The 24,173-nt window shown below is 41.2% G+C and overlaps 2 protein-coding genes across 2 annotated transcripts; one reads left to right on the top strand and one right to left on the bottom strand.

The window, feature by feature from the left end:
• The first annotated feature begins 19,066 nt into the window (after nucleotides 1–19,066).
• LOC132111345 (somatostatin receptor type 1-like) lies at nucleotides 19,067–20,782 on the top strand. The gene has a single exon (XM_059518559.1). The coding sequence runs from the start codon at nucleotides 19,139–19,141 to the stop codon at nucleotides 20,423–20,425; it is 1,287 nt and encodes a 428-aa protein (XP_059374542.1). The 5' UTR covers nucleotides 19,067–19,138; the 3' UTR covers nucleotides 20,426–20,782.
• A 1,138-nt stretch (nucleotides 20,783–21,920) lies between these two features.
• Nucleotides 21,921–23,669, bottom strand: LOC132111999 (uncharacterized). Its single transcript, XM_059519599.1, has 2 exons — nucleotides 22,340–23,669; nucleotides 21,921–22,304 (listed from the first exon to the last, which is right to left on the bottom strand). Exon 1 carries the CDS (start codon nucleotides 23,496–23,498, stop codon nucleotides 22,359–22,361), a length of 1,140 nt encoding a protein of 379 aa, XP_059375582.1. The 5' UTR covers nucleotides 23,499–23,669; the 3' UTR covers nucleotides 21,921–22,304; nucleotides 22,340–22,358.
• Nucleotides 23,670–24,173: the final 504 nt, after the last annotated feature.

Below are 24,173 nucleotides of genomic sequence, written 5' to 3'. Positions count from 1 at the left end.
TCTGTCACAGCTCTGGGTTTATCACCAGTCCAGCAAGCTGTCGTCCAAGCGCTCCGGGGGAACTATGCCAATGCCATCGTCTGTCTCCAGGAAGCGGTCGATATGTGTCCTTCTCCTCCACACCTCATTCTTCTCGGGAGGACGCTGATGAGGGAGAACAGGTTCACAGTGAGTCCGACACTCGTGCAGGGTGTATCTTAGTCAAGCTCTGTCTGGCAGAATTAAACCAGCAAAACACCAAACAGACTTCTCCAAAGACACCATCAAAAATAAGTCATTATTAGTATTACTAGGAGGATATGACAATGGCGATCCAATTGGACAGAACGTACTCGGTTACTAAACGTAACCTAGGTTCTCTCTAGAAGAGCGAACGAGTACTGCGTCTTAGCTAAGACGCTACGGGAAAAGTCTCTTTTCACGAAATACTGAAGCAAAAAATTATCCTTAATTTTGTATTTTTGTAAAGCGCATTTGCAGCAGTACACAGTCATAGGCGAGACGGCTCGTTCGCTTATTGGCTTGTTCTGCTTCGCGCCCTTCTTGCCACTTCCCGCCGAAACGGGTGTGGCCCAGCCTATAAAAGGAGCTCGAAAAGGCTGACTCACCTGATTTATTTCATCGCCGAAGCGAACCAGAGTGAATCGTGCGCACGGCAGAGAACGCAGTACTCGTTCGCTCTTCTAGAGAGAACCGAGGTTACGTTTAGTAACCGAGTACGTTCTCTTACGAGAGCTCTCTCGTACTGCGTCTTAGCTAAGACGCTACGGGAACCCAATGTAAATCGCCGTGCGCGCAGGGATCACACACCAATAAACCTGAAGCAACGCCCAGGATTTACAGTGCACAGTCACCTGAGGGACTCACAGAGAGTCCAGGACAGAAAAGGGGGAAAGCCCTCCATCCCATATCTAGCAGCATCCGTAGATGCGGCAATATGACATCACACAGCCGAGGCAAAGCCTGACCAATGTGGCAATGCGGGTCTTACGCAATACTGCCCATATAACAGTCGGCAGCGCATAGCGCTCATGAACTCAGAATTCCCCTCAGGGCCCTGATTCGACTATACCGACAGCAGCCTTGCTTGCAAGGCGGGAACCTCCAGGTTATAGAACCTGATAAATGTAGACGGCGAGGCCCAACCTGCCGCCATACATATATCCTGCAAGGAGATCCCAGTAAACCACGCCCACGACGAGGCGACGCCTCTTGTGGAGTGTGCTCTGACGCCCAACGGGCACTGAAGGCCCCTGGAAGCGTAAGCTAACGCTATGGCGTCAATATCCATCTGGATAGAGTCTGTCTCGAAACAGCCATTCCCTTGGAACGTCCACCGAACGAGACAAACAGCTGCTCAGTCTGCCGAAAGGCAGCAGAGCGAGACACATAAGCTCTTAAAACCCTGACAGGGCAAAGAAGACTCGAGTCTCTATCCTCTCCTGACACCGGCAGGGCAGACAGGGCAATAACCTGAGCCCGAAACGGCGTGTTGAGGGATTTTGGCACATAACCGTGCCTAGGTTTGAGTATGACCCTTGAGTCATTAGGCCCAAACTCCAAGCACGACTGGCTTACCGAGAGCGCGTGCAAATCACCCACACGCTTTACCGAAGCGAGAGCCAACAAGAATACTGTCTTGAACGACAGATGCTGAAGGCTAACCGATTGGATAGGCTCAAAAGGGGACCCTTCATGGCCTCCAAAACTGCCGCGAGGTCCCACATAGGGACTGACGGAGGTCTGGGAGGATTCAGCCTCCTAGCTCCTCTGAGGAACCGGATGACCAAATCATTCCTATTGACTGACCGACACTGTTTCAGAAAACGTTGCGATGGCCGCCACATAAACTTTGAGCGTGGATGGGGCTCTGCCCTTATCCAACAGCTCCTGTAGGAAGGAGATTACCTCCGTCACCTCACAACTAAGGGGTGAATATCCTCGAGCTGTGCACCAGCTGGAGAACACCGACCACTTCGAGGCATACAGACGTCGTGTCGACGGAGCTCTAGCCTGAGTGATGGTATTCAGCACTCCCACTGCGAGATCAGCGGGTAACCGTTGAGCGCCCACACATGGAGGGACCACAACTCCGGTTGAGGGTGCCAAATCGGGCCCCTGGCCTGCGAGAGGAGGTCCCTCCTCAACGGTACTGGCCACGGGGCGACATCTGCTAACTGCATCAAATCTGGGAACCATGGTTGGTTCTTCCAAAGAGGTGCTACAAGCAGTATTGAACATCTCGTTTCTCCTGTTCTATCACCTGCGGAAGGAGGGAGACGGGAGGGAAAGCATAAAGCGGGCAGCACGGCCATTCCCGTGACAGCGTGCTTTCGTTCTTGGAAAAGAACGCAGGGCAGTGAGCGTTTTCGTGGGATGCGAAGAGGTCCACCTCCGCCCTGCCAAATCTCTCCCACAACAGCTGGACTGTTTGCGGGTGTAGAGACCATTCGCCCGTAGGAACATTGCCTCTGGACAGCATGTCTGGACCCAGATTCTGTAGCCCAGGCACATGCACTGCCCTCAGCGAACGCACGTTGTGCTGAGCCCAAACCAGGAGGCGTTCCGCTAGCCTGTACAGGTTTCAGGACCCGAGACCGCCCTGGCGATTTATGTAGGACACCGAAGACATGTTGTCCGAACGGACTAAGACGTGGTGATCCTTGATTTGAGGACAAAAGCGCATCAGCGCGTTCTCCACTGCCAGCATTTCTAGACAGTTGATGTGATGGAGCTTTTCCCGTTCTGACCATAGGCCAAAGGACGGTCTGCCCTCGAGCAGCGCTCCCCATCCCGAAGTGGAGGCGTCCGTCGACACCATCTTCACATTCGGGGAAGTCCCCAGGCTTACACCTGATCGGTACCAGCTGTTCGCTGTCCAAGGTGCCAGAGCTGTGACCCAGCTCTGATTGACCTTGAGATGCAGCCGGCCAGACACCCACGCTCTGCGCGGCACCCGCGTCTTCAGCCAGAACTGCAGGGGGCGCATGCGGAGCAGACCCAGCTGCAGAGCCGGAGATGCTGAGGCCATGAGGCCCAGCATCTTCTGACAGTGTTTGAGCGACACGGTTGCGCCGCAGCGGAAAGAACTCGCTGCGCGCTGAATGCCCATCACGCGCTGTGGTGACAGCCGCGCCGTCATGCAACACGAGTTCAGAACTATACCCAGAAACAGAATCGTCTGACTGGGGTTCAGCGAACTCTTCGCCCAATTGACACTGAGGCCGAGCTTCTCGAGCTGATCGAGTAAAACGGCCCTGTGGTCCACGAGCTCCGCTCGTGATTGGGCCAGAACCAGCCAGTCATCCAAATAATTCAGCACTCGCATGCCTCTGAGTCTGAGAGGAGCGAGCACTGCATCCATGCACCTCGTAAACGTACGAGGAGCCACGGACAAGCCGAACGGCAGGACTGTAAACTGGTATGCCTGGCCCTCGAAGGCGAATCTCACATATCGCCTGTGGTTTGACGCTATCTGTATTTGAAAATACGCGTCCTTCAGATCTATTGACATGAACCAGTCCCCTCTGCGAATCTGCGCGAGGAGCTTCCTGGTCGTAAGCATTTTGAAACTGCGTTTCATCAATGCCTTGTTCAGCTGTCTTAGATCCAGTATGGGCCTGAGACCCCCGTCTCTCTTGGGCACCAGAAAGTATCTGCTGTACAGCCCCCCCTCGCTTTAAGCTTGAGACACAGGCTCTACAGCCCCTTTGTTCAACAGTTTTGATATTTCGGCCCGAAGTATGTGTGCTACTTCTGTTTTGACCATAATTTCGACGCGCGCTGAAAAGCGCGGAGGGGGTCGAAAAAACTGTAGCGAGTAGCCTCTCTTTATAATGCCTAGCACCCAATCCGAAACCCCTGGAAGCGCTGACCATGCATCTGCATGAATGGCTAAGGGCTGGATGCGAAGCGCGCTCTGTTGACTGGGCAACGGCGGCGCTCGGGTGTGCTGCGCATTTGAGGCGGGGAGCCCGCTGATCACAGCGGGCAGATCGCTCCTCCTCGACCCCGTCCCGGCGCTTAACCGACTGGGGGAAGGCTGAGCAGGTCCCGTGGGACTCGATATGTCTGCGAGTAACTGTGGGCTGCATATGTGCACATTTACCACTTTCAACTCACTGTCTGCCTGTGCAGAGCATACGTGCATGGGCCTCGTTTTTACAGAAGCCACGCGCTTTATGTGACATAGTGTATGTGGGCACTGGGGAGTGGGCACGTTTACTATGCGCTGCGCTCGACCGATCTGTGTCGATCTTATGTGCGCAAGCCCTGTGTGCAGGGCTGTGCTTACATGTGGAGATGGGCACTGAGGAGTGGGCATCGTCACTGCATTTATAGCACCATCGGCCGTGGCCGGACGAACGTGCACGGGTTTCGTTTTTACAGAAACCACATGACCGTGTGACATAGTGATTGTGGGCACTGAGGAGTGGGCACGTTTACTATGTAGTGCGCGTGATCGACTTGAGTCGCTTTTATGGGCGGGAGCCCTGTGTGAAGGGCTGTGCTTATATGTGGAGATGGGCACTGGGCAGTGGGCATCGTCACTACATTTATAGCACCATCGGTCGTGGCAGGGACACCAGAAATTACACCTTTTTCGGGAAATATCTGGGTAGCCGTGATAACGGCTTTTGTGTGCAGGCAAGCGGGCAACTGTGCAGGCTTGCGCGTTGCAGAAAACGCTGAGACAGTCACAATTCCTGGAACTGAAACAGCGGCGCGCTTGGGTGAGAGCTCGGCCACAGCGGAACTCGTACACCTGCGCTTCGATGAAGCAGCCATCGCGAGTAGTGCAGCCACAGCGTCACACAGCAGGCTTTAGATGGCAACACCGCTTTTGCCGCCGTCCAGCAGAGGGCGGACAAAGGTGCGTCGCTATCGCCTGTTCCACCGGCGGAAGTGACTGGTAGTTCCTGTTTTTAGCATCATCCAGTGTGGAGAATGCTAGTGAGACAGACGAACGAGTTCTCGCTGAATATGGAGCGTTCCAAGCCTTCGCCACCTCTTCGTGAAGCTCAGGAAGAAATGAGGCGGGCTTTGAGAAGTACGCTCATCTGAAAGGAACATACCATCCAGCCGGGAACGAGAGGGGGGGCGCTGGTGCAGACCACTCGCGGCTGAGACTCGTCGCGGCCAAAACGAGCACTCGCCCCGGCTCCTTCTCGATGTCAGCTCGTCCGCTGGGCTTCTGAGCAGAAGGCGCGAGATCCTCAGAGCTCGCCCAGCCCTCACTGCCCGAAGCTAGCAGAGAGCACGTGTCCTCTTCCCCCGACGCGGCCCTGAGATCGACTTCCTCAGACGACGCGCCGGCAAACAGCGGGCGCTGCCCACCGGGAAGCGATGCGGGGGGGCCGGTGAAGCAGGGCGAACCGGCGAGCTCGGTTGAGCTGAAGACGGTTCTGGAATCCGCTGGAAGCGACGCTTTTACGGCGCCTCAGCGCAGCGGAGAATGCAGGCTCAGAGAAAAAGGCCAGGCGAGTCCTCAGAGTCACCATGGCAACAGCTCGCAGTGAGGGCATCCGCCGTCAGCGAGCACGAGCGCTGCATGATCTTCACCCAGGCAGGAGACACAGATGACGTACTGGTCTCCCTCGCTGAGTGGGGCTCTGACGAGCCGCAGGAAGGCATCTTAAAAAAGACGCGAGCTCTTTTACGAGTGTGTGTCGCAGGGCGAACACACACATAAAGAACAGTGGATATAACAGAATTGAAAGGATATAGGCGCCGGACAGCGCAGCAGGAACGGCAGTGGAAGGCGGCGAAGGCCAGCAGCTTCAGAATGGCTCGTCCCGCTGATATGCCTCTCAGACGGTGCTTGCTTCCTCCGTGATCCAGCTATGTGTGAGCTTCGCTGAAGAGATGAAAAAACAAGTGAGTCAGCCTTTTCGAGCTCCTTTTATAGGCTGGGCCACACCCGTTTCGACGGGATGTTGCATCAGCCTGCGCTCGATAGGCTGTGCAGTTGCCGCAGAACAAGCCAATGAGCGAACGAGCCGTCTCGCCTATGGCTGTGTACTGCTGAAATGCGCTTTACAAAAATACAAAATTAAGGATAATTTTTTGCTTCAGTATTTCGTGAAAAGAGACTTTTCCCGTAGCGTCTTAGCTAAGACGCAGTACGAGAGAGCTCTCGTAAGAGAACCTGTTCATTTGCTTACTACAACTGTTCATTTGCTTACTACAACTTACTACAACCGTATGTTTTCATGAGCTGCGGGATTATGAGCAGGTGACGTTTTTTTGACTTGACTTGAGCTGAAAGTTTTGATAATCCGTGGCCTTCTCTATGTGGAGCTGAATGACAATAACAGAGCCCTTCAGGTAGGCCACAGTTATAAAGAAAGAAAATAAGAAGCATTGCTTGCATCAGGCCTTTAATCCGTTTGTCTCAAGAATTTTGAAAGCATATTCATCATGAAGTTTGATTCATAGTGAGGTTTTTCATATTTCTCTATTCTTGTTTTCAATGCCAACATGAAATGCCATTTACAACACAGTTTTAAGACCATAAGTTGACATACAGTATTTTGGAAATAAAAAATGAGACATAACATAAGTTTATTCCTTTTTTAATTGATTTGAATGTCAGAGTAGCCATTAAATATAACAATAACGTTTTGTAATAATTTGAACCAGTTTAAATGTAAATGGATTAATTTTTTGTAATGTTGACTTCAGTAACATTATTATAAAAGAAGTAGTAATGAAAATGTTGCTGGAAAAAAAAACTTTTATTGAGAGGGTAAAAATTTAAACTATATTATGCCTGAGTTATGAAATTATAAATAAATTGTGAGTAATCATGTCTGTTGGCACAATAAGCTTAAAATATTCACACTACCATTCAATTTTTTATTTACTGTGGAAGGCATGATACATATTCTCAGGATGTTTTGTTGAATATAAAGTTCTAAATAATTTATTTGAAATATAAATCTTTTGTAACATTAGAAATATATTTTCTGTCACTTTTGATTAATCCATCATTTCTGAATAAGAGTAATCAAAAGTAAAAAAAAAACATAACAAAATGACCCCATACTGACCCCAAACCTTTGGATGATAGTTTATGGAAAGCATGTGTTTAAGTGGAAGAACACTCTAAAGACTATTATTAATGGTGTCCTGAAACCCTGTATGGCATTTATGAATAGTTATAAGCTCTCTGTGAACTGTGCTGCTTATCAGGCAGGTCTGCATTTAAATGGTGCATTCAAAGCGTATCTGTTATTTTTATTGATCAACACTCAAAAGGCGCTGTGCTTCCAGAATGTGCTCAAAGCGACTTGTATCAGATTAACAGCCAATGACAGACAGGAATTCTCATCTTTTTACATGGACTATATGATATGAAATATCTTAGTAGCTCTCTAAAGAGACGCATTGCTCTCTGAACTATCATTTAAAAAAGAACAGAATGCTTTCAGATCCATAGAAGTTGACATTTACATTGCTTTAAAGGAGCACTTTCAAATAAATGGCTCTTCACTATAATTGCAGGGTTTTTTTTATCTTTTTTAAACTGTGACGTCTGGGCGAATGCAATGCTCACACTGGGAATGTTGCAGAGCTTGTAATTCAGAGTTCAAAAGCAAGAGAGAGGGGACGTTTTTACAAAGAATTCAAGGCAAAGTTCATAATTAAGCAGACAACTAATATTCATGTGCAAACAGAATTAGGACACATCACTGAGTGTAACTGTCTACTTTCTTTGTCTGTTTTCTGTGCTTCTGTGAAGCTGTGGACACTTATAGCCAAGCTTTAAGACTTGATCCCTTCTTGCAAGATTCCCATGTGGGTAGAGGCAATGTTCTCATGGATTATGGGAACAATCAATCCAGGAAACAAGCCCAGAGGGACTTCCTCTCATCCCTGAATCTCAATCCACTCTGTTCAAGTGCCCGCATTAGCCTGGCATACAATTTACAGGTAGGATAAAAATAATTGTCTTGCTTTTTTATTTTCCTCAGGTTGATCTTTCATAGCTTAACTTATAATGTTTAACTTTTCATAGCTTAGAGAAGTTCCCATATGCTTAATTTAAGTATCTAGCCACATCCTTCTTAATCTTCCTTCAGAGAAATAAAAAAGTTTAAAAAAAAAAAAAAACACTCTCAAATGATTGTGGATAGCATGCTAACTCTGATATTTTGGTCTTGGAAGAATTTAATATAAAATGTAACTGAATTTTGACTTTAGTATCCTGGCAAAATGAGCACTATTGTGATCTCTTCTGAATCTTTAGAGGGTTTTTTCCCCTTAGTAGAAACATCTAAAAAACTGGAGATTTAAACAGTCTCTATTTAATCTCACTGATGGCTAGGGGACCCAGCTGAGATAGTAGAGAGATTGTATTTGTGATTTGTTTGTATGGGTAACATTATTTATTATAAATTGCATTTGTTGCAGTTGTATTTGTATGGAAGCATATTTCTGCCACAAAATTAAAAAGGTAATTGTAACTTTTTCTCACAATTCTGATTTTTTTATTTTTTCTTGCAATTCTGAGGAGAGAAGTCTTATTGTGAATTTTTAACTTGCAATTTGAGGTGAAAAATAACAATTAGTTTTTTTTTTTTTTTTTTGTATTCATTGGCAAGAACAAGCTTGTTTCCTTAACAGAGTAAGTGCATTTGCAACTTTTGTTCTCAGAATAATAAGTTTATATCTTGCGATTGCAAGTTAATATCTCACAAATACTTTTTTTTTACTAAGAATTGTGAGGAAAAGAAAGTCAGAATTGTGAGAAATTCAAAATAACCTCTTTTTATTCTGTGAAATAAGCTTCAATATTTGTAACTTCTCAGATGCAACAATATCCTCTACTCGACAGCTAATATGCTGGATGGCATGGACAGGTCTGAAATTAAAATCTTTCCTGTTCTATCTGTTGCGTATTGTGATTTTATGTCATACATAAATTGCTTTATTATAAAATGTTGTCTTGTAATGTACAGAATAATTTCAGCAGGCAACCAGTGCATCCAAAATATGTCTGTTTTACAGTAGAAAACAAACAAGGATGTATCTGATTGCTTTTGATATTCATCCTGGCCCTCACTTTCTCTGATAATCTTGCAGACAGCCTGTTGCCTCTCAAGTCTATTGATTTCCAGTAATCCATGTCGATGTCTTGTCCTTTGTGGCAGATTTTGGGATTCTTCCAGAGAGTCTGGAATCAGTTTACTGTAGAGGTGAACCTTAAATGCTGGCCGGTGTATGAAGGCAGAGCTGTCACCAGCCTACAGATGGGAGACATGTTTGCAGCACTGCAAGATATAAACACTGCTATAAAGGTTGTCAGTAAATATTTTTTTAAGGAATTTATACATTTAGTTAGCAAGGATGAATTTAATTGGTTACAAAATGTTTGATTCAAATAAATGCTGTTCTTCTGAAATCTCTATTCATCACATAATTACGAAACAAAAATGTATGACAGTTTCTACAAAATACAAACCAGCACAGTATTGTTTTCAGTATTGATAATAATAATAATAAAATATGTCTTGAGCAGCAAATCAGCCTATAAGAATAATTTCTGAAGGATCGTGTGACACTGAAGACTGGAGTAATGATGCAGAAAATTCAGCTTTTCATCACAGGACTAAATTACATTTAAAATATATTTAAAGATAAAACAATTATTTTAAATTGTGGTAAAATTTTATAATATTACTGCCTACATTGTATTTTTGATTCAAAAACATCAACAAATCTTACCAACCCAATTTTCTTTTCACAAAATATATTTATTTATTCGGTTATTTTGTCTTGGTCACTCTTTTCCATACAATTAAAGTAAATTTTTGTAAATTATTGCTATAATATCTCTTGTCTTTGTCCTTTTTAGTGTAACTTTCATGCAGAGCAGCTCTTTACAAACCGAGGTCTGATTCAACAGTTCATGGGGGTTAAAGCTAGTGCCATGAAGAACTAACAGACCGCTATCAGCCTCAACCCGGGATATTCCCTCGCTTACTTCAAAGCTGCCAACCTCTTCTTTTACAATGGACAGTTTGAGCAATTCACTACTGACTCTCTTGAGTCTCTCTAGACAAGAGCCGCTGAGAAATATAGTGAGTCTCATTTTTCTGCGACACATGCATGTGAGTACTAAAGCCGAGCTTTTCCCCTCAGATGAGTCTGCCATCCTGAACCGAGCCATCACTTAGCTCTTCTGCGGAAGCTCCCCGAATGCCTGCAGGATTTCAGTGAGGCTCTCTGCCTCAACCTGCTGTCTGCACATGCCTACTATAACAGAGCCAACTTGCACTGCTCTCTCAGACATTTCCAATCAGCCGAGAGGGACCTTACACAGGGTGAGCTGTAGCAGGCTAAGTTCACTGCCACATTTTATTAAAGGAAAAATATTCTACATTAGTGTGCCATTATATCCCCTGAAGTCCACTTATACACCAGTCAAAGGTTGGGAATAATTATGATCTTTTTGTTGTTTTTGAAAGACATCTTTATGCTCAATGCTGCCTTTAATTGATCAGCAATACTGTGAAATATTATTACATTTAAAAAAAAAAAACATGATCCTTCAGAAATCATTCTAAAATGATTTGCTGCTCAAGAAATCAATACTTTTATTCAGCAAGGATGCATTAAATTAATCAAACGTGACAGTAAAGACATTTATAATATTGCAAAAGATTTCTGTTTCAATGTCTGTTTCAATTAATGCTGAAAAATCAGCTTAACATCAAAGAAATAAATTACGTTTTTAAGTATATTCAAATAAAAACCGTTATTTTAAATTGTAATAATATTTCACAATATTACTGCTCTTACTGTATTTTTTGTCAAATTAATGAGAAGAGACTTCTTTCAGAAACAAAAACAAAAAAATGTATTATTACAAACTCTAGATGAGTAGGGAATATGTCAGTTAAGTATTTTTGCATGAAAAATTCATATTACCATTTTCCATATGCCCCCCCCCCCCCCCCCCCAAACAGTATAACAGACTGTACAAACTAAACTAAATTGTATCATTTATTTAGGGTTATGTTTTTAATTATCTTTCTTTTCTATTTTGAGCTTGGTAGTAATTTGGTAGTATGCAGAAATCACTAATTGACCCATGAATACTGAAGGTCATATTTATCATCATACAGCATGTCATGAGAGAGCAAGGCCAAAAGCTGACTACAGAGTATTGTGTTTCTTGATTCCATTGGCGTATATATAGAAAGGTTATTATGTTCCAACTTTGAAACATCCTGATATTAATATGCCAATAATGATTCATTACAGTGAGATTTGTACTTCAGGTCGACTTTCGATGTCTTCATGTCTGCACTTAATTAAGTCTGATGACACTGGCTGATATCTCTGTGGAGGGCTATTGTTAAGATGATGAATGGAGAATTGGTGAAAAGATAGCAAATTTGTCTTTATCCTCATCAAATCCAGACAGTCATACACGTGCTAGTCTCAGTCTTATAAAGCATGCAGCCAGACCTCCCACAAATGCACTCATCGACCGTCTGATGCAAACTACATATTGAAATGTAATGCATCCCTGCTTAATATAAATAAAAATGTATTTTAAAAAATTACTGACAAACTATTTTCATGTGAATTAATCATTTTCCTCATTGTTCCATTGTTACTGTCTAAATAGGCAGTTCTTGAACTTAAGATTTAGTGTAGAAAAGAGTCCAAAGACTGTGTGTGTGTGTGTGTGTGTGTGTGTGTGTGTGTGTGTGTGTGTGTGTGTGTGTGTGTGCGTGTGCGCGCGCGTGTGTGTGTGTGTGTACAAGGTACCAAATTGTCCGTCTGGTATGTCCCTGTGGCTCAGTGGTATTGCGTTAGCAGCGCAAAAGGTTGTGTGTTCAATTCCCAGGGAGCACACATACTGGTAAAAAAAAACATATACAGTAGCCTGAATGCACTGTAAGTCGCTTTGGATAAAAGCATCTGCTAAATGCATAAATGTAAACGTAAGGCAGATGAATGATTTCAGCACACTTCACACACAAGAGGACCAGAGCACGATAGGCTTGGCTATCAGAAGGAAAACAAATGCAACAACCATGTCCCTTTACTGCTCTACAACTAGAGACAGGTGGTTGCTATGGTTACAGTGTAAACCAATTATAGATTTCCTCTTGACAGGCTGCATATTTATGAAGTTGAACGCAAGGATGTGCCAGCATTCCTGATATGAAAAAACTGAGTTTCTTAGAGCCCATTCCTAATTCCCTCCACCTGCGGCTGAAACAGGTGTGATATTAGGAAACAGATGGCCCTCTGTATCTAATGAGTGTGTTCTCTGTGAATGTAGTAATCACTTGCTATTCCAGTGTGCGCTTTCAAACAATCTAATTTTGTTAGCCATAAATAGACACATTGAATGCTCATCCTATAAGCCCTTTAAATGAGTTTTTTTCTACATTATCTCACTCAAATCAAGGCATTTACATGTGCAAGCGCTTTCAATCAAAATAACTTCTGTAAAGGTACCAGGTGAGCAATGGTAATTTATGCAAATGCAGACAGAAAATTGCTCACAAATTGTCCTTCTTGTGTGAACTAAAAACTAGATGTCATCATATTCACTGTCTCTTTCAGCTTGATGTTTCAGTCACAAATAAGCACTGGGTAATGTGTGCTAGCCTAATATTAACGTCAGTCTCTGTGTGAGAAGAATAGAGCTGAGAGACTAACTGTGAACAAAGCTGTAGTGGTGAATGCAACACAAATAATGCTACACCTCTCTAAACAGGAGACATAATGATAAATGCTGGGGAAGGTAAGAGTGACATTTTGCTCTAACATATCTCTCTCTCTCTCTCTCTCTCTCTCTCTCTCTCTCTGTGTGTGTGTGTGTGTGTGTGTGTGTGTGTGTGTGTGTGTGTGTGTGTGTGTGTGTGTGTGTGTGTGTGTGTTTCTTGAAGCTGTGAAGCTACAGCATGGAGATGCTCTTCACTATTAACTGAGGGCTGATGTTTGGAGTATTTATGGGATGGATGGAGCAGACCCTGGATGACTACAGGACCACGGTGGAGCTTCAGGTCTGGAGATTCTGCTCAGGGTCAGAGAATGAACAAAATTAGATTTTTGCTTCTTAGTTTATAAAAATTAGCTAATACAACACAGTTGTTGAATATTTTTATCGTAATTTTGTTGCATGAAATCAGTTTAAATTTGTTAAATGAAAGTTTGAAACTACATTTCATTTCATTATGTTTTTCCCCATCATCCAGCCTCTGTATTAGATTAAAACATAATTAATTTTTATTATTTGTATTATTGTACACCAGAAAAATATCATTAGTAAATGTTAAATAATGTAGTAATATTTTAATATTTTAGTATTAAATTAATTTAATGTTAAATTAATGTGTAGCTAAATTGTAATACAGTAAGACAACATCATATTTTTGTTGCAGATCCTTTGTTGCATTTCAAATATTCCTGAAGTTAATTAATATTATATGACATTTCATTTTGATTGAATAAGCCAGGCTTAACTTATTAAAATGTGATTTGTTGTTGGTAAGCTTTTTCTAATGTTTCTGAAAAAAAGTTTATTTTGCTCATCAAGGCTGCATTCATTTGATACAAAGTACAGTAAAAACAATAATACTGTGAATAAATTTCTATTTGAATATTTGTAATTGTAATTTTTTTTTTCTGTGATGCTAAGCTGAATTTTCAGCATCATTACTACAGTCTTCAGTATCACATGATCCTTCAGAAATAATTCAGATATGCTGATTTGCAGCTTGAGAAATATCTATTATTATTATCAATGTTGTCTGTGGAAAATGTGATACATTTTAAGGAATAACATTTTTATTTATTTGAAATTAAATCTTTTGTAACATTATAAATGTTTTGGGTCACTTTTTGGTCAAAGTGTCCTTTAAGATATCCTACTTTCAAATGGACAGCGTAGACTGCATTTTCTTTTCTGTCAGCCAAGGAGGTCTAAAGTATGGAATGATATTGCGGACATTATTCAAAAGGCATTGCAAATTGTATTTGCAATTGCGTTTTCAATTTGTGGACGCATAAAATGTGACATAATCCAAACGCAAATGCAAATCGCGCTTTACCGTTTTCATTTTCGATTAAGTGAATGCACAGTGTCTGCCAAATTTAAAATGGAAATGCAAAGTCCGTTTGCAATTGTGTTTTCCATATCTTACGAGCTATGAGCCTGTCATATTTAAACAGCAATATTAATTACCACATTTGCCTTTTCACTCTCTCTGCACTGTGCATGTAAACTGCCAAAACTCAAATGGAATCGCAATACCTTTTGCATTTGAATTTCCAACGTCTACACGGAAACCTGTCAATCAAGTGACAGGGGTGGGGCCATTTTATTGGGCGTGTTTGCATTGGGAAGTGAAGATCGTACTAAAATGTACCATGTTTTTACTAGGGTAAATATAAGTTAACGATAGTGTTTATAATTAAGCCACAGTAGCCACAAATGTACAGTTGTCTGAGACGTTATGAAATGTTCTTTAATATCATGAACCATAAAATGTAGTCAGTGTTCTGCTATTGTTTATTTTCATAATAGGTACACTCAGTGGTTAGTGACTGTCATCTCTAATGGCATACCGTCTTTTAGCGCGTGTTCGAAACCCGGGCCAACACAGACGTTCTTTATTTTTTTTGTTTATCCTACTAACTTCAGTCGCCAAACGGGCGATCATACAGTGAGGAAAATTACAGTAGTCAAGGCGAGCTGACATGTTATCAAGTACGCTGCTGTTTGCAGAATTACCGGACCTGCGTCCTCGCAGACATCACACTCCCGAGTCGAATGCACAAAGTCTGAACTACTGAGGATGCAAGTCCGAAATCAGCGGCTGAAGTTAGTAGGATAAACAAAAAAATAAAGAACGTCTGTGTTGGCCCGGGTTTCGAACACGCGCTAAAAGATGGTATGCCATTAGAGATGACAGTCACTAACCACTCAGCTACCAAGCTACACTGAATCAGCATCAGATCTGTGACCGTCTTAACTTGTGGCCTGTGTTTACCTATTATGAAAATAAACAATAGCAGAACACTGACTACATTTTATGGTTCATGATATTAAAGAACATTTCATAACGTCTCAGACAACTGTACATTTGTGGCTACTGTGACTTAATTATAAACACTATCGTTAACTCATATTTACCCTAGTAAAAACATGGTACATTTTAGTACGATCGTCACTTCCCAATGCAAACACGCCCAATAAAATGGCCCCACCCCTGTCACTTGATTGACAGGTTTCCATGTAGACGTTGGAAATTCAAATGCAAAAGGTATTGCGATTCCATTTGAGTTTTGGCAGTTTAAATGCACAGTGCAGAGAGAGCGAAAAGGCAAATGTGGTAATTAATATTGCTATTTAAATATGACAGGCTCATAGCTCGTAAGATATGGAAAACACAATTGCAAACGGACTTTGCATTTCCATTTTAAATTTGGCAGACACTGTGCGTTCACTTAATCGAAAATGAAAATGGTAAAGCGCGATTTGCATTTGCTTTTGGATTATGTCACATTTTATGCGTCCACAAATTGAAAACGCAATTGCAAATACAATTTGCAATGCCTTTTGTATAATGTCCGCAATATCATTCCATACTAAAGTACCTGCAGTTTCTCATTAATCTAAATAGCAGATGGTCGGCTGATTCATGCAGCTCAAAAGCACACAACCTGAATGCTGCCATCTTCACTTCATGGACAGGCAGTTTTTGTACATCTACAATAATATTATTATTTGTTTATTTTTGTTTATTTTATTTAAAATGCAATTTACATTCTTGAATGATTATCAGTGGAGATAGTTGTTGTTGTTTTTTATCCCACAAGAATTTGAGTGGAATCTGTACATTTAACAATTATACAGTGGGTATGGAAAAGAATCACCCCTTTTGAAATAATGACATTTTGTTGCTTTACAGCATGAAATAAAAATGGACAAAGTTTTAGTTTTATCCAGCTGTATTTACTCAGTGCAACTTTATAACATCCAAGTGAAAAATATAACAGCAACATGTCAGAAAAAAAAAACGAATCACTGAGATGGAAAAAGGATCACCCCTCCTAAAAATAAATGTGTAAACTAAATCAGGTAAAGCTAAACACCTTCTCAATGGTACACAAAGCCATTTGACTTTAACTGTGATCAGCTGTGCTCATTTTGGTCAGCTCAGCATGAAAAGAGCTTTCCTGGAGCATTTCAGTCTTTGGTAGTGCAACTGAAGCAAACAGTAAACTGTGACACTGTCAAGTCACAGACAAAACATCTCCGGGACAAAGTTGTGGACAGGCACAAGTTAGGAGATGGATAAAAAAAATGTTCAAAGGCTTTATCAATGCTCTAGAAGTACAGTAAAGTCTATAATCAAGAAGTGGAAGGTATTTGGTGCACCACAGACCCTCCCTGGATCAGGACATCACTCCTAACTGGATGAAAGAGCCAGGAGTAAACTGGACAGAGAGGTGACCAAGAGGCCCACAGCTACTCTGAAGCAGCTGAAGGAACTTATGACAAAGAGTGGTCATTGTGTGCATGTGAAAACAATATCACAATTTTTCCACAAATGTGGCTTGTATGGGAGGGCTGCAAGAAAAAAGACACACCTTGAAGATTCCGAGGCAGATGAGACTAAGAATTATTTGGCCTCAACACTAAATGATATGTCATTTGGAAATCCAATGCAACTCACCGTCCAAATAACAGCATCCCTACAGTAAAGCATGGAGGTGTTAATATCCTGTTATGGGGTGTTTCTCTGCAGCAGGGACTGGAGCACTAAATGGATGGTGCACAAAAATAAAAATACTGTCAAATTCTTGCCCTCTGCCAGAAAGTTGTCAATGTGAAGAAGGTTTACCTTCCAACATGACAATGACCCAAAACACACAGCAAAACTGAGCACATTGTGATTGAAGGAGAAAAAAGATGAATGTCTTTGCATGGTCTAGTCAGAGCCCAAGACTTAAACCCCATTAAAATCTGTAGAATGAGTTGAGGACTGCAGTCCACAAATGCTCACCATCAAATTTAACTGAACTTGAGCAGTTCTGCAATGAAGAGTAGGCAAATGTTGTCTAGATGTGCAAAGTTAGTAGAGACAGAGACATATCCCAACAGACTAAAGACTGGAATGAAAGCAAAAGGTGGTTCAACAAAATACTGACCAAAGGGCGTGATCCTTTTTCCAACTCAGTGATTCTGTTTTTTGTTGGTGGTGTTATGTCTTTCACTTGGATGTTATATGTTGCACCAAGTAATAATAATAAAATAAAGATACTTGTCTTTATGAATTTATAAAAATGTATTTTTTATATATACATTTTGGTTGTAAAACAACAAATTTACTGAATAAAATGAAATGAAATGTCTTACTAATTAATGGCTTTTAATAAGCAGCCTAACAGCCAGAGCCAGACAGCTGTATCTACAGTACCTGATGTCTGAAATCATATTTGCCCTAAAGAAGTCAGGTCACTTTATATGACACCAGGCAAAGACACTGGTCTTAACTAGATGGAAAGAGAGAAACACCTGACAGAGAGAGAGAGGGGGAGAGAGAGAGAGAGAGAGAGAGAGAGCATGTCTCAGAGAGAAGAGTGTGAAGACAGCCATCTGCTCCTCACATGTTGTGCTCTGACTGGGCTCATTACATTTCAAGGACAACACAAGTCTCCATCTGTGAGAGAGAAAAAAGAGGTAGGCTTTCACTCAAATTCTGACAAAAGTGTTTCAGGTTTTTGCTATTCTTATATCCTGTTTTCAAAGTGGGGACATTTTTAGATGGAGTATCTTGGCTTTGGACTGAAGAAGAAGCTGTCTTGTTAAATGAATACAATATTTTGGGCATGTTACAACATACTGAATTTTTTTTAAACTTTAATTAGAAAAATGCCACCAAAAAGTCCCTAGTCTGAGACTTAATTTATATTTCAAACAATTTCAAGCTACATCCACCAAAAACTCAGCACCTGTAGTCTCCTCTTACATAATGTGCTATTGATTTACAGATTTTATAGATCCATCTATCTACTTATTTATTTATTTGTTACTGTGTTTGGAAAAACTTAAAAATGAAGTGATTAAAAGTTTAACCTAAATATTTTGGATTTTAATTTCATAAACTTTTATCAACAGTAAGTAGTGTTAATAGTGAAAATTAAGCTCACCAAAGCTGTTGTTGATTTTGTTGTTGTTTTGCATAAAAAGATTCATCTACACACATTCAGAGATGCATTTAAATGTAGTATGGACCAGGAACCTGGCATTTTTAACTAAACTATATAGTCCCTCAAACAACATTTGTTTTAACTGAAGTTGGATTGTTTTCTTTAGCTTTGCATTCATAGGTGGTGCCAGAAATAAGAACAGATAAGCTTCCTCTTCACACTTCACACTGGTGCTTTGTTGTTATTATAAGGCATTGTGCAGTATATGAGAACTATATAAAGACTATGGCAATAGTCACAAAAGATGCCAACTGGTTGACTCCAGACATTTGTTCAGTGGACCTTTTGTAAAACCCTGTTCCTTGTTGTAGGATGAACAACATATTTTATTCAATTTTAGAGGGAAAGTGCATGAAGAAAAGCTATGGATTTTTAACTCAACTGTGTTTGGAAACTAAGCCTAACTGTTTAGCATTTATTCTAATCTGTGTGACTGCATGCAAATCATTGCAAGAGCATAGGCTGGGTTTCTAAGGAATATCATAAACAAGGTTAATTAAACACAATTATTTCTAGGGTGCTCTGAACGGCCCTGTGACAATGTTGAGGACTTGACCGTAATGAAATCTCCTTCAGAGATACAAATGCCAGTTTAATTTTCTGTTTTTAACACATTAGAAGATTGTGGTGTTTAAAACCCAAAACAAATAATAAGAATAAGAACAAGAATAAGAATAATAAGAATAATAAAATAAAATACTTATATGCTACAAATATAGCTTTCTAATAAAAGAATCAGTCTGAGTGTTGTTTTAAGTTACCTTAGGCAAAAAGAAAGACCAAACATTGTATGTATTGCTATATTTGTTTTGACATTGAAATAAAGGTCTAGATGACGTCAAGAAACTATTTTTGTTTCTCAGACACGCTCACAAACCATTAGGCGCCGATGGCGTCATGTTGCACGTGTGACGTCTGTGAGTGTGATGCTTGTGGATGTGGAGTAACTGTCCATGGTGCTGAAACGTCGCAGCGTCGGGATGCGCGTTCCGGAGTCTCGCAGTATCAGTGCGCGCATCTTCTAATTTATAAACTCTTAAAAATACATAGAAAGGCTCAAAACAGTGTCGGAATGCTGCCCAACGACACCTTCAAGAACCTGGAGGATGGTTTATATTTGATAAACTTCTCCAGCAACGAGACGCATAACGGGGATTCTCACGGCAGCAGCGCGATCTTCATCTCCTTCATCTATTCTGTAGTCTGTCTGGTGGGACTCTGTGGAAACTCGATGGTGATTTATGTGATCTTCAGGTATGCGAAGATGAAAACTGCGACGAACATCTACATTTTAAACTTGGCGATCGCGGATGAGTTACTCATGTTGAGTGTGCCTTTCTTAGTCACCTCTTCGTTACTTCACCACTGGCCCTTTGGTTCTCTCCTGTGTCGATTGGTTTTAAGTGTTGATGCTATTAACATGTTCACCAGCATCTATTGTCTGACTGTGTTGAGTATCGATCGCTACATCTCCGTGGTGCATCCCATCAAAGCAGCCCGGTACCGGAGACCCACCATCGCCAAAATGGTCAACTTAGGAGTCTGGATGTTCTCCATCCTGGTCATCCTACCCATCATCATCTTCTCCACCACTGCACCCAACTCGGACGGATCGGTGGCTTGCAACATGCAGATGCCTGAGCCCGAGCGTCGGTGGATGGCTGTATTTGTGATCTACGCCTTTCTGATGGGCTTTCTCTTCCCTGTCATTGCCATATGCATGTGCTACATCCTTATCATAGTGAAGATGCGGGTGGTCGCGTTGAAAGCGGGCTGGCAGCAGCGAAAAAAGTCCGAGAGGAAGATCACGCTGATGGTGATGATGGTGGTGACGGTGTTTGTGATCTGCTGGATGCCTTTTCACATCATGCAGCTGGTCAGCGTGTTCGTCCAGCAGCACAACGCCACCCTCAGTCAGCTGGCTGTGATTTTGGGATATGCCAACAGCTGTGCCAACCCCATCCTGTACGGATTCCTGTCGGACAACTTCAGACGCTCCTTCCAGAGGATTTTATGCCTCCGGTGGTGGGATAACGCCACGGAGGAGCCCATAGATTACTATGCCACGGCTCTGAAGAGTCGAGGATACAGTGTGGATGACTTTCAGCCCGACAATCTGGAGTCGGGCAGCACGTACAGGAATGGCACCTGCACATCTAGAACTACAACGCTGTAGGACTCGGTATTACAGCATAACTTGCAAGACTTGTTTTGTAATCTGTTGTCATTGCAGTATGTGTTTTTTGTTGAGATGTATTGGAAGACTTCATAATAACTTTCGTTAATGCCATAATATGATTATATAATGCTTAATTTAAAGTTAGTGTGCAATTTTGCCTATATGAATGTGCATGAACTTTTTATGCTTAGCTATATAATGCCTTGATTGGCTTATTAATGAAAGTTATTATAAGGTGTGTCGATATGGGTCAAATGTGTGACGTTCCGATTAAAAAAAAAAAAAAGAAATATCCACAGCCAAATATTTGGTTGTTTATTTTGAAATGGAATAAAACCTGTGGAAATCATTCACTCTGAGTGTGGTAAAACTATTTGTATTTTACGAAGGAAGCTTGCAGTGCTTGCAAAGCTGGAACGAATCAGTGTTACAGTTTTCGGTTTTTATGTTTTTATGTCTGTGTACAGAAATGAAATCAGAACCGCCTTGCCTTCCATCTAAATTAAGTACGTAAATATATGCAAGAAAGAAGACCAATCGCAGTGCAGTATGCAAATATTACATCACAGCATTAGTCAGTGAAGTATTGAGTATTATGATTTTGTCAATGTTAGTCAGTGAAGGTTATTTTTTAATCTTTTAATATTTTAACAGTTACATTTCTTAAAAAAAGAAAGAAAGAAAAACAGCAAATTTACGAGTCTGCACTTTTTTACATGGAACATGTTTTTCAATTCTATTTCAAGTGAAAATATTGTAATAGTTATAAAAGACGGTTCTGAAGCCTAAATGTTATGTGTTTGATTGTAAACCTAATCCTAACAGTGAAGGTGAGATATCAAGCCTGACCTGAAGCATGTGAGAAACGTTTCCATTGACTGCTGTACTTCTATGTTTATGCTGCTGCAGGGAATATGTCTAATACAAAGCTGATTCATGGCTATCCTTAGAGTAATTTATTTCACCCGCTATTTGTTTATTTATTCATTAATGATTATAATGAATGTATTATGTACTTTTTAATTGTGAAATATTAACAACAAAAAAAACAGACTATGACATGATCACGTTTTAGACAAAAGGTGAAATATATACTTAAATCGTACTCTATTTTCTTTATTGAAATATATTGAAGATATATTACTATATGTTAATACATTAATAAATAATATATTTGAAATTATTTAAAAATACATTAGCATGATACTGCAATCACATTTATAATCATAAGAATTAGCTTGTCTACTGTCATGTCGGCCAAAATCATATAAGCAAAAATTACTGAGCACGCCTTTAAAACATTTGTAAATGATTTCAGCGCCTCAAGCGGCACCAAACGGAACTGCACAAAAATTACCTGACTTTTCTTCCCTTTTGCTGTTTACAAGCAGTTCCAGAAACAAATATAATCTATCAGGACACTTATTTCAGCCATTTCTATCAGGTAATAAAGACATTTATGTGTGGTACTCAAAGAAACGACCACGGCGTACAGCAGTTTAAACAGCCATCTTTATTTATATAACTACTAAGTTAAAAAGACACGTTTAAAACTTTCATATTGTGAAACATAAGATAGATATATCTTTAGAAAACACATCCAATGGCAGTATTAACATAATATCTTCAACAGTTCTTAGAACTCTAGATATAGGTGCATTTAAATATCAGCTATGAAAGTGTAAAAAAAAATCTAATTACCGTTGATGTGACCTAGATAGAATTTCTAAATCCACTTTGGTATAAAGACCCTGATTTCAACCTGATTTCAACCGTGGTAAATGAAATTCAAAGGCAGTAATTACACAGCACTCTTGTGACTCCAGAACTCACACCCAAATGTTCTGAGATAGGAATATCTTGCAAAAAGCACCCTCTGTAGTCTGCATGTGTCACATTGAATTATTTTACATTTGCTCAGTCTCTCCCCTTAGGTTTCCTCCTTTTCATTCACCTTCTCTTTGGAGCTGAATCCATTTAGAGGCACAGCCTCCGCCTTCCTCTTGGCCAGTTTTATGGATCTCCTCCTCTGGCAGCCTTTCACAATGGCTGCCACAATCACCAGCAGCACTATGAAAATCAACAGAGCTATTATCACAGGTACTACGATATTTGAAATGTCACCACTGCTCTCCTCAATGTGTATGACTGTCTCATGCATTCTGACATCATCAGTAGGCAGAAACGTAGGCTGAGTTAACCTAGATTTGCCCCGGTTTATGTTTGAATATTCATAGTTTTTCCGATTGGTGGTGGGCGGCTTTGATGGGCCATTACAAATGTCATCGTCATTGTATGAACAGAGACATTTGTAGGAGCCTTCTGTGTTCTGGCATTTGTGTTCACATGGTTTCAACTCTTCACATTCGTTTACATCCACACAGTTTCCGGACGCATCTGTCCTGTAGCCTTTTTTGCACTCTTGGCAGAGTTGAGATATATTCATGTTTTCGTTGCCGACTAGAGTCCAAACTAGATCTTTGGAGCATGTCAGATTGAACCTGGCACCAGAACGGCAAACAATCTGACATGTATACGGATCATTTATTGGCTCAATCATGTCATGTGTGTTGAGTATTTCTGGTCGAGAACATTTCAGCTTGATGTTTCGTTTGCAAATGAAAGGATGTTCGTGTTTGCAGGCAGTATCAACAAAACCATTGCTTTTTGTGCCAGAGCCACTGTATTCCACTGAAAGCAGCCCACAACGAAGATTTGCGCAAGTACCTCTAGGTTGGGTTTTCCAGGTTTTAACATCAGATTGAGTGCTGTTGTCCACTGTCCAGTAGAATCCTTTAAGAGGCAAATGCTGTTGAACACAGATGCCTTTATCCCTCTTTAGTCCAATCCAAAATGACGTGGTGGTTTTGCTATTCATATCCCAGATTGTTTTCAGAATCTTCGCCATATCCTTCTCATTTGGAATGTTGGTCAGGAAACTTCCAGGTTTGCAATAATTCTGAGCATCTTCGAATGAGAGTTTGTTCAAACGAACAATGTAGGATGATTCGAGCAAACAACATGCCATGTTCAGGAGACTCACAAGATATAGTACCGTCCAGAGCTCCATGTCGACACTGACTGGAACTAAATTAAACTGTCTATCCCCTGGCTTTCTTAGCTGCCCCTGTGAGGTCCTCCCAAGACAACAAGCACAGGAAGTCTGTTACAGACTTTCACTTCCTCATGGGTGGTGTTGCTGCCAAAGCAAAACAATCGCAACTATGAACAAAATTACTTGTTGGTGAAACTAAAGCTTGCATAATACATAAACTCCCACAGCAGATTGATAGATGAGCTCAAACTGATGGAAAAAACCTATGTTCCTTTGCACAGGATCCGTTAAATCCAATCATGGATCCACACCAATTACCTCCTTGAAGGTTTTAAGTTACAATACCTTGGAAACTTCACAACTGCATAGCCTAACATTTCCTCATAAAGATATGTGTAACATTGGACATTGGACTTTCCCCCATTTATTTTACTTTTTCCATTGTATCTGTAACAGGATTCTTTGACAAAACAAACTGGGGAAAAATTTTCCCAGAAGCACCGCTCATTGCATTTGGGAATGCGCTTTACAGTAGTTCTATACCTCTGTTTACATATTACACTCAACACTGTCAGCTTTGAATGCATGTTGATTGACCTCAGTGTGTGTTTTCAAGGGCTCACATGGGACTAATGCAGTGTTGAATGTCCCATGACTAACTCAGTATTATTCTGTCCTTCTAATAGGCCG

This window comes from Carassius carassius, chromosome 31 (genome assembly GCF_963082965.1).
Source record: "Carassius carassius chromosome 31, fCarCar2.1, whole genome shotgun sequence".
Lineage (NCBI taxonomy): Eukaryota > Metazoa > Chordata > Actinopteri > Cypriniformes > Cyprinidae > Carassius > Carassius carassius.
The sequence above is the reverse complement of the archived record's forward strand: the minus strand, read 5'-3'. Positions and strand labels throughout refer to the sequence as shown.

Bases quoted from the DNA above. Each gene is read 5' to 3' on its own strand.
- LOC132111345 (XM_059518559.1), top strand. From the start codon at position 19,139: ATGGCGTCATGTTGCACGTGTGACGTCTGTGAGTGTGATGCTTGTGGA.
- LOC132111999 (XM_059519599.1), bottom strand. From the start codon at position 23,498: ATGGAGCTCTGGACGGTACTATATCTTGTGAGTCTCCTGAACATGGCA.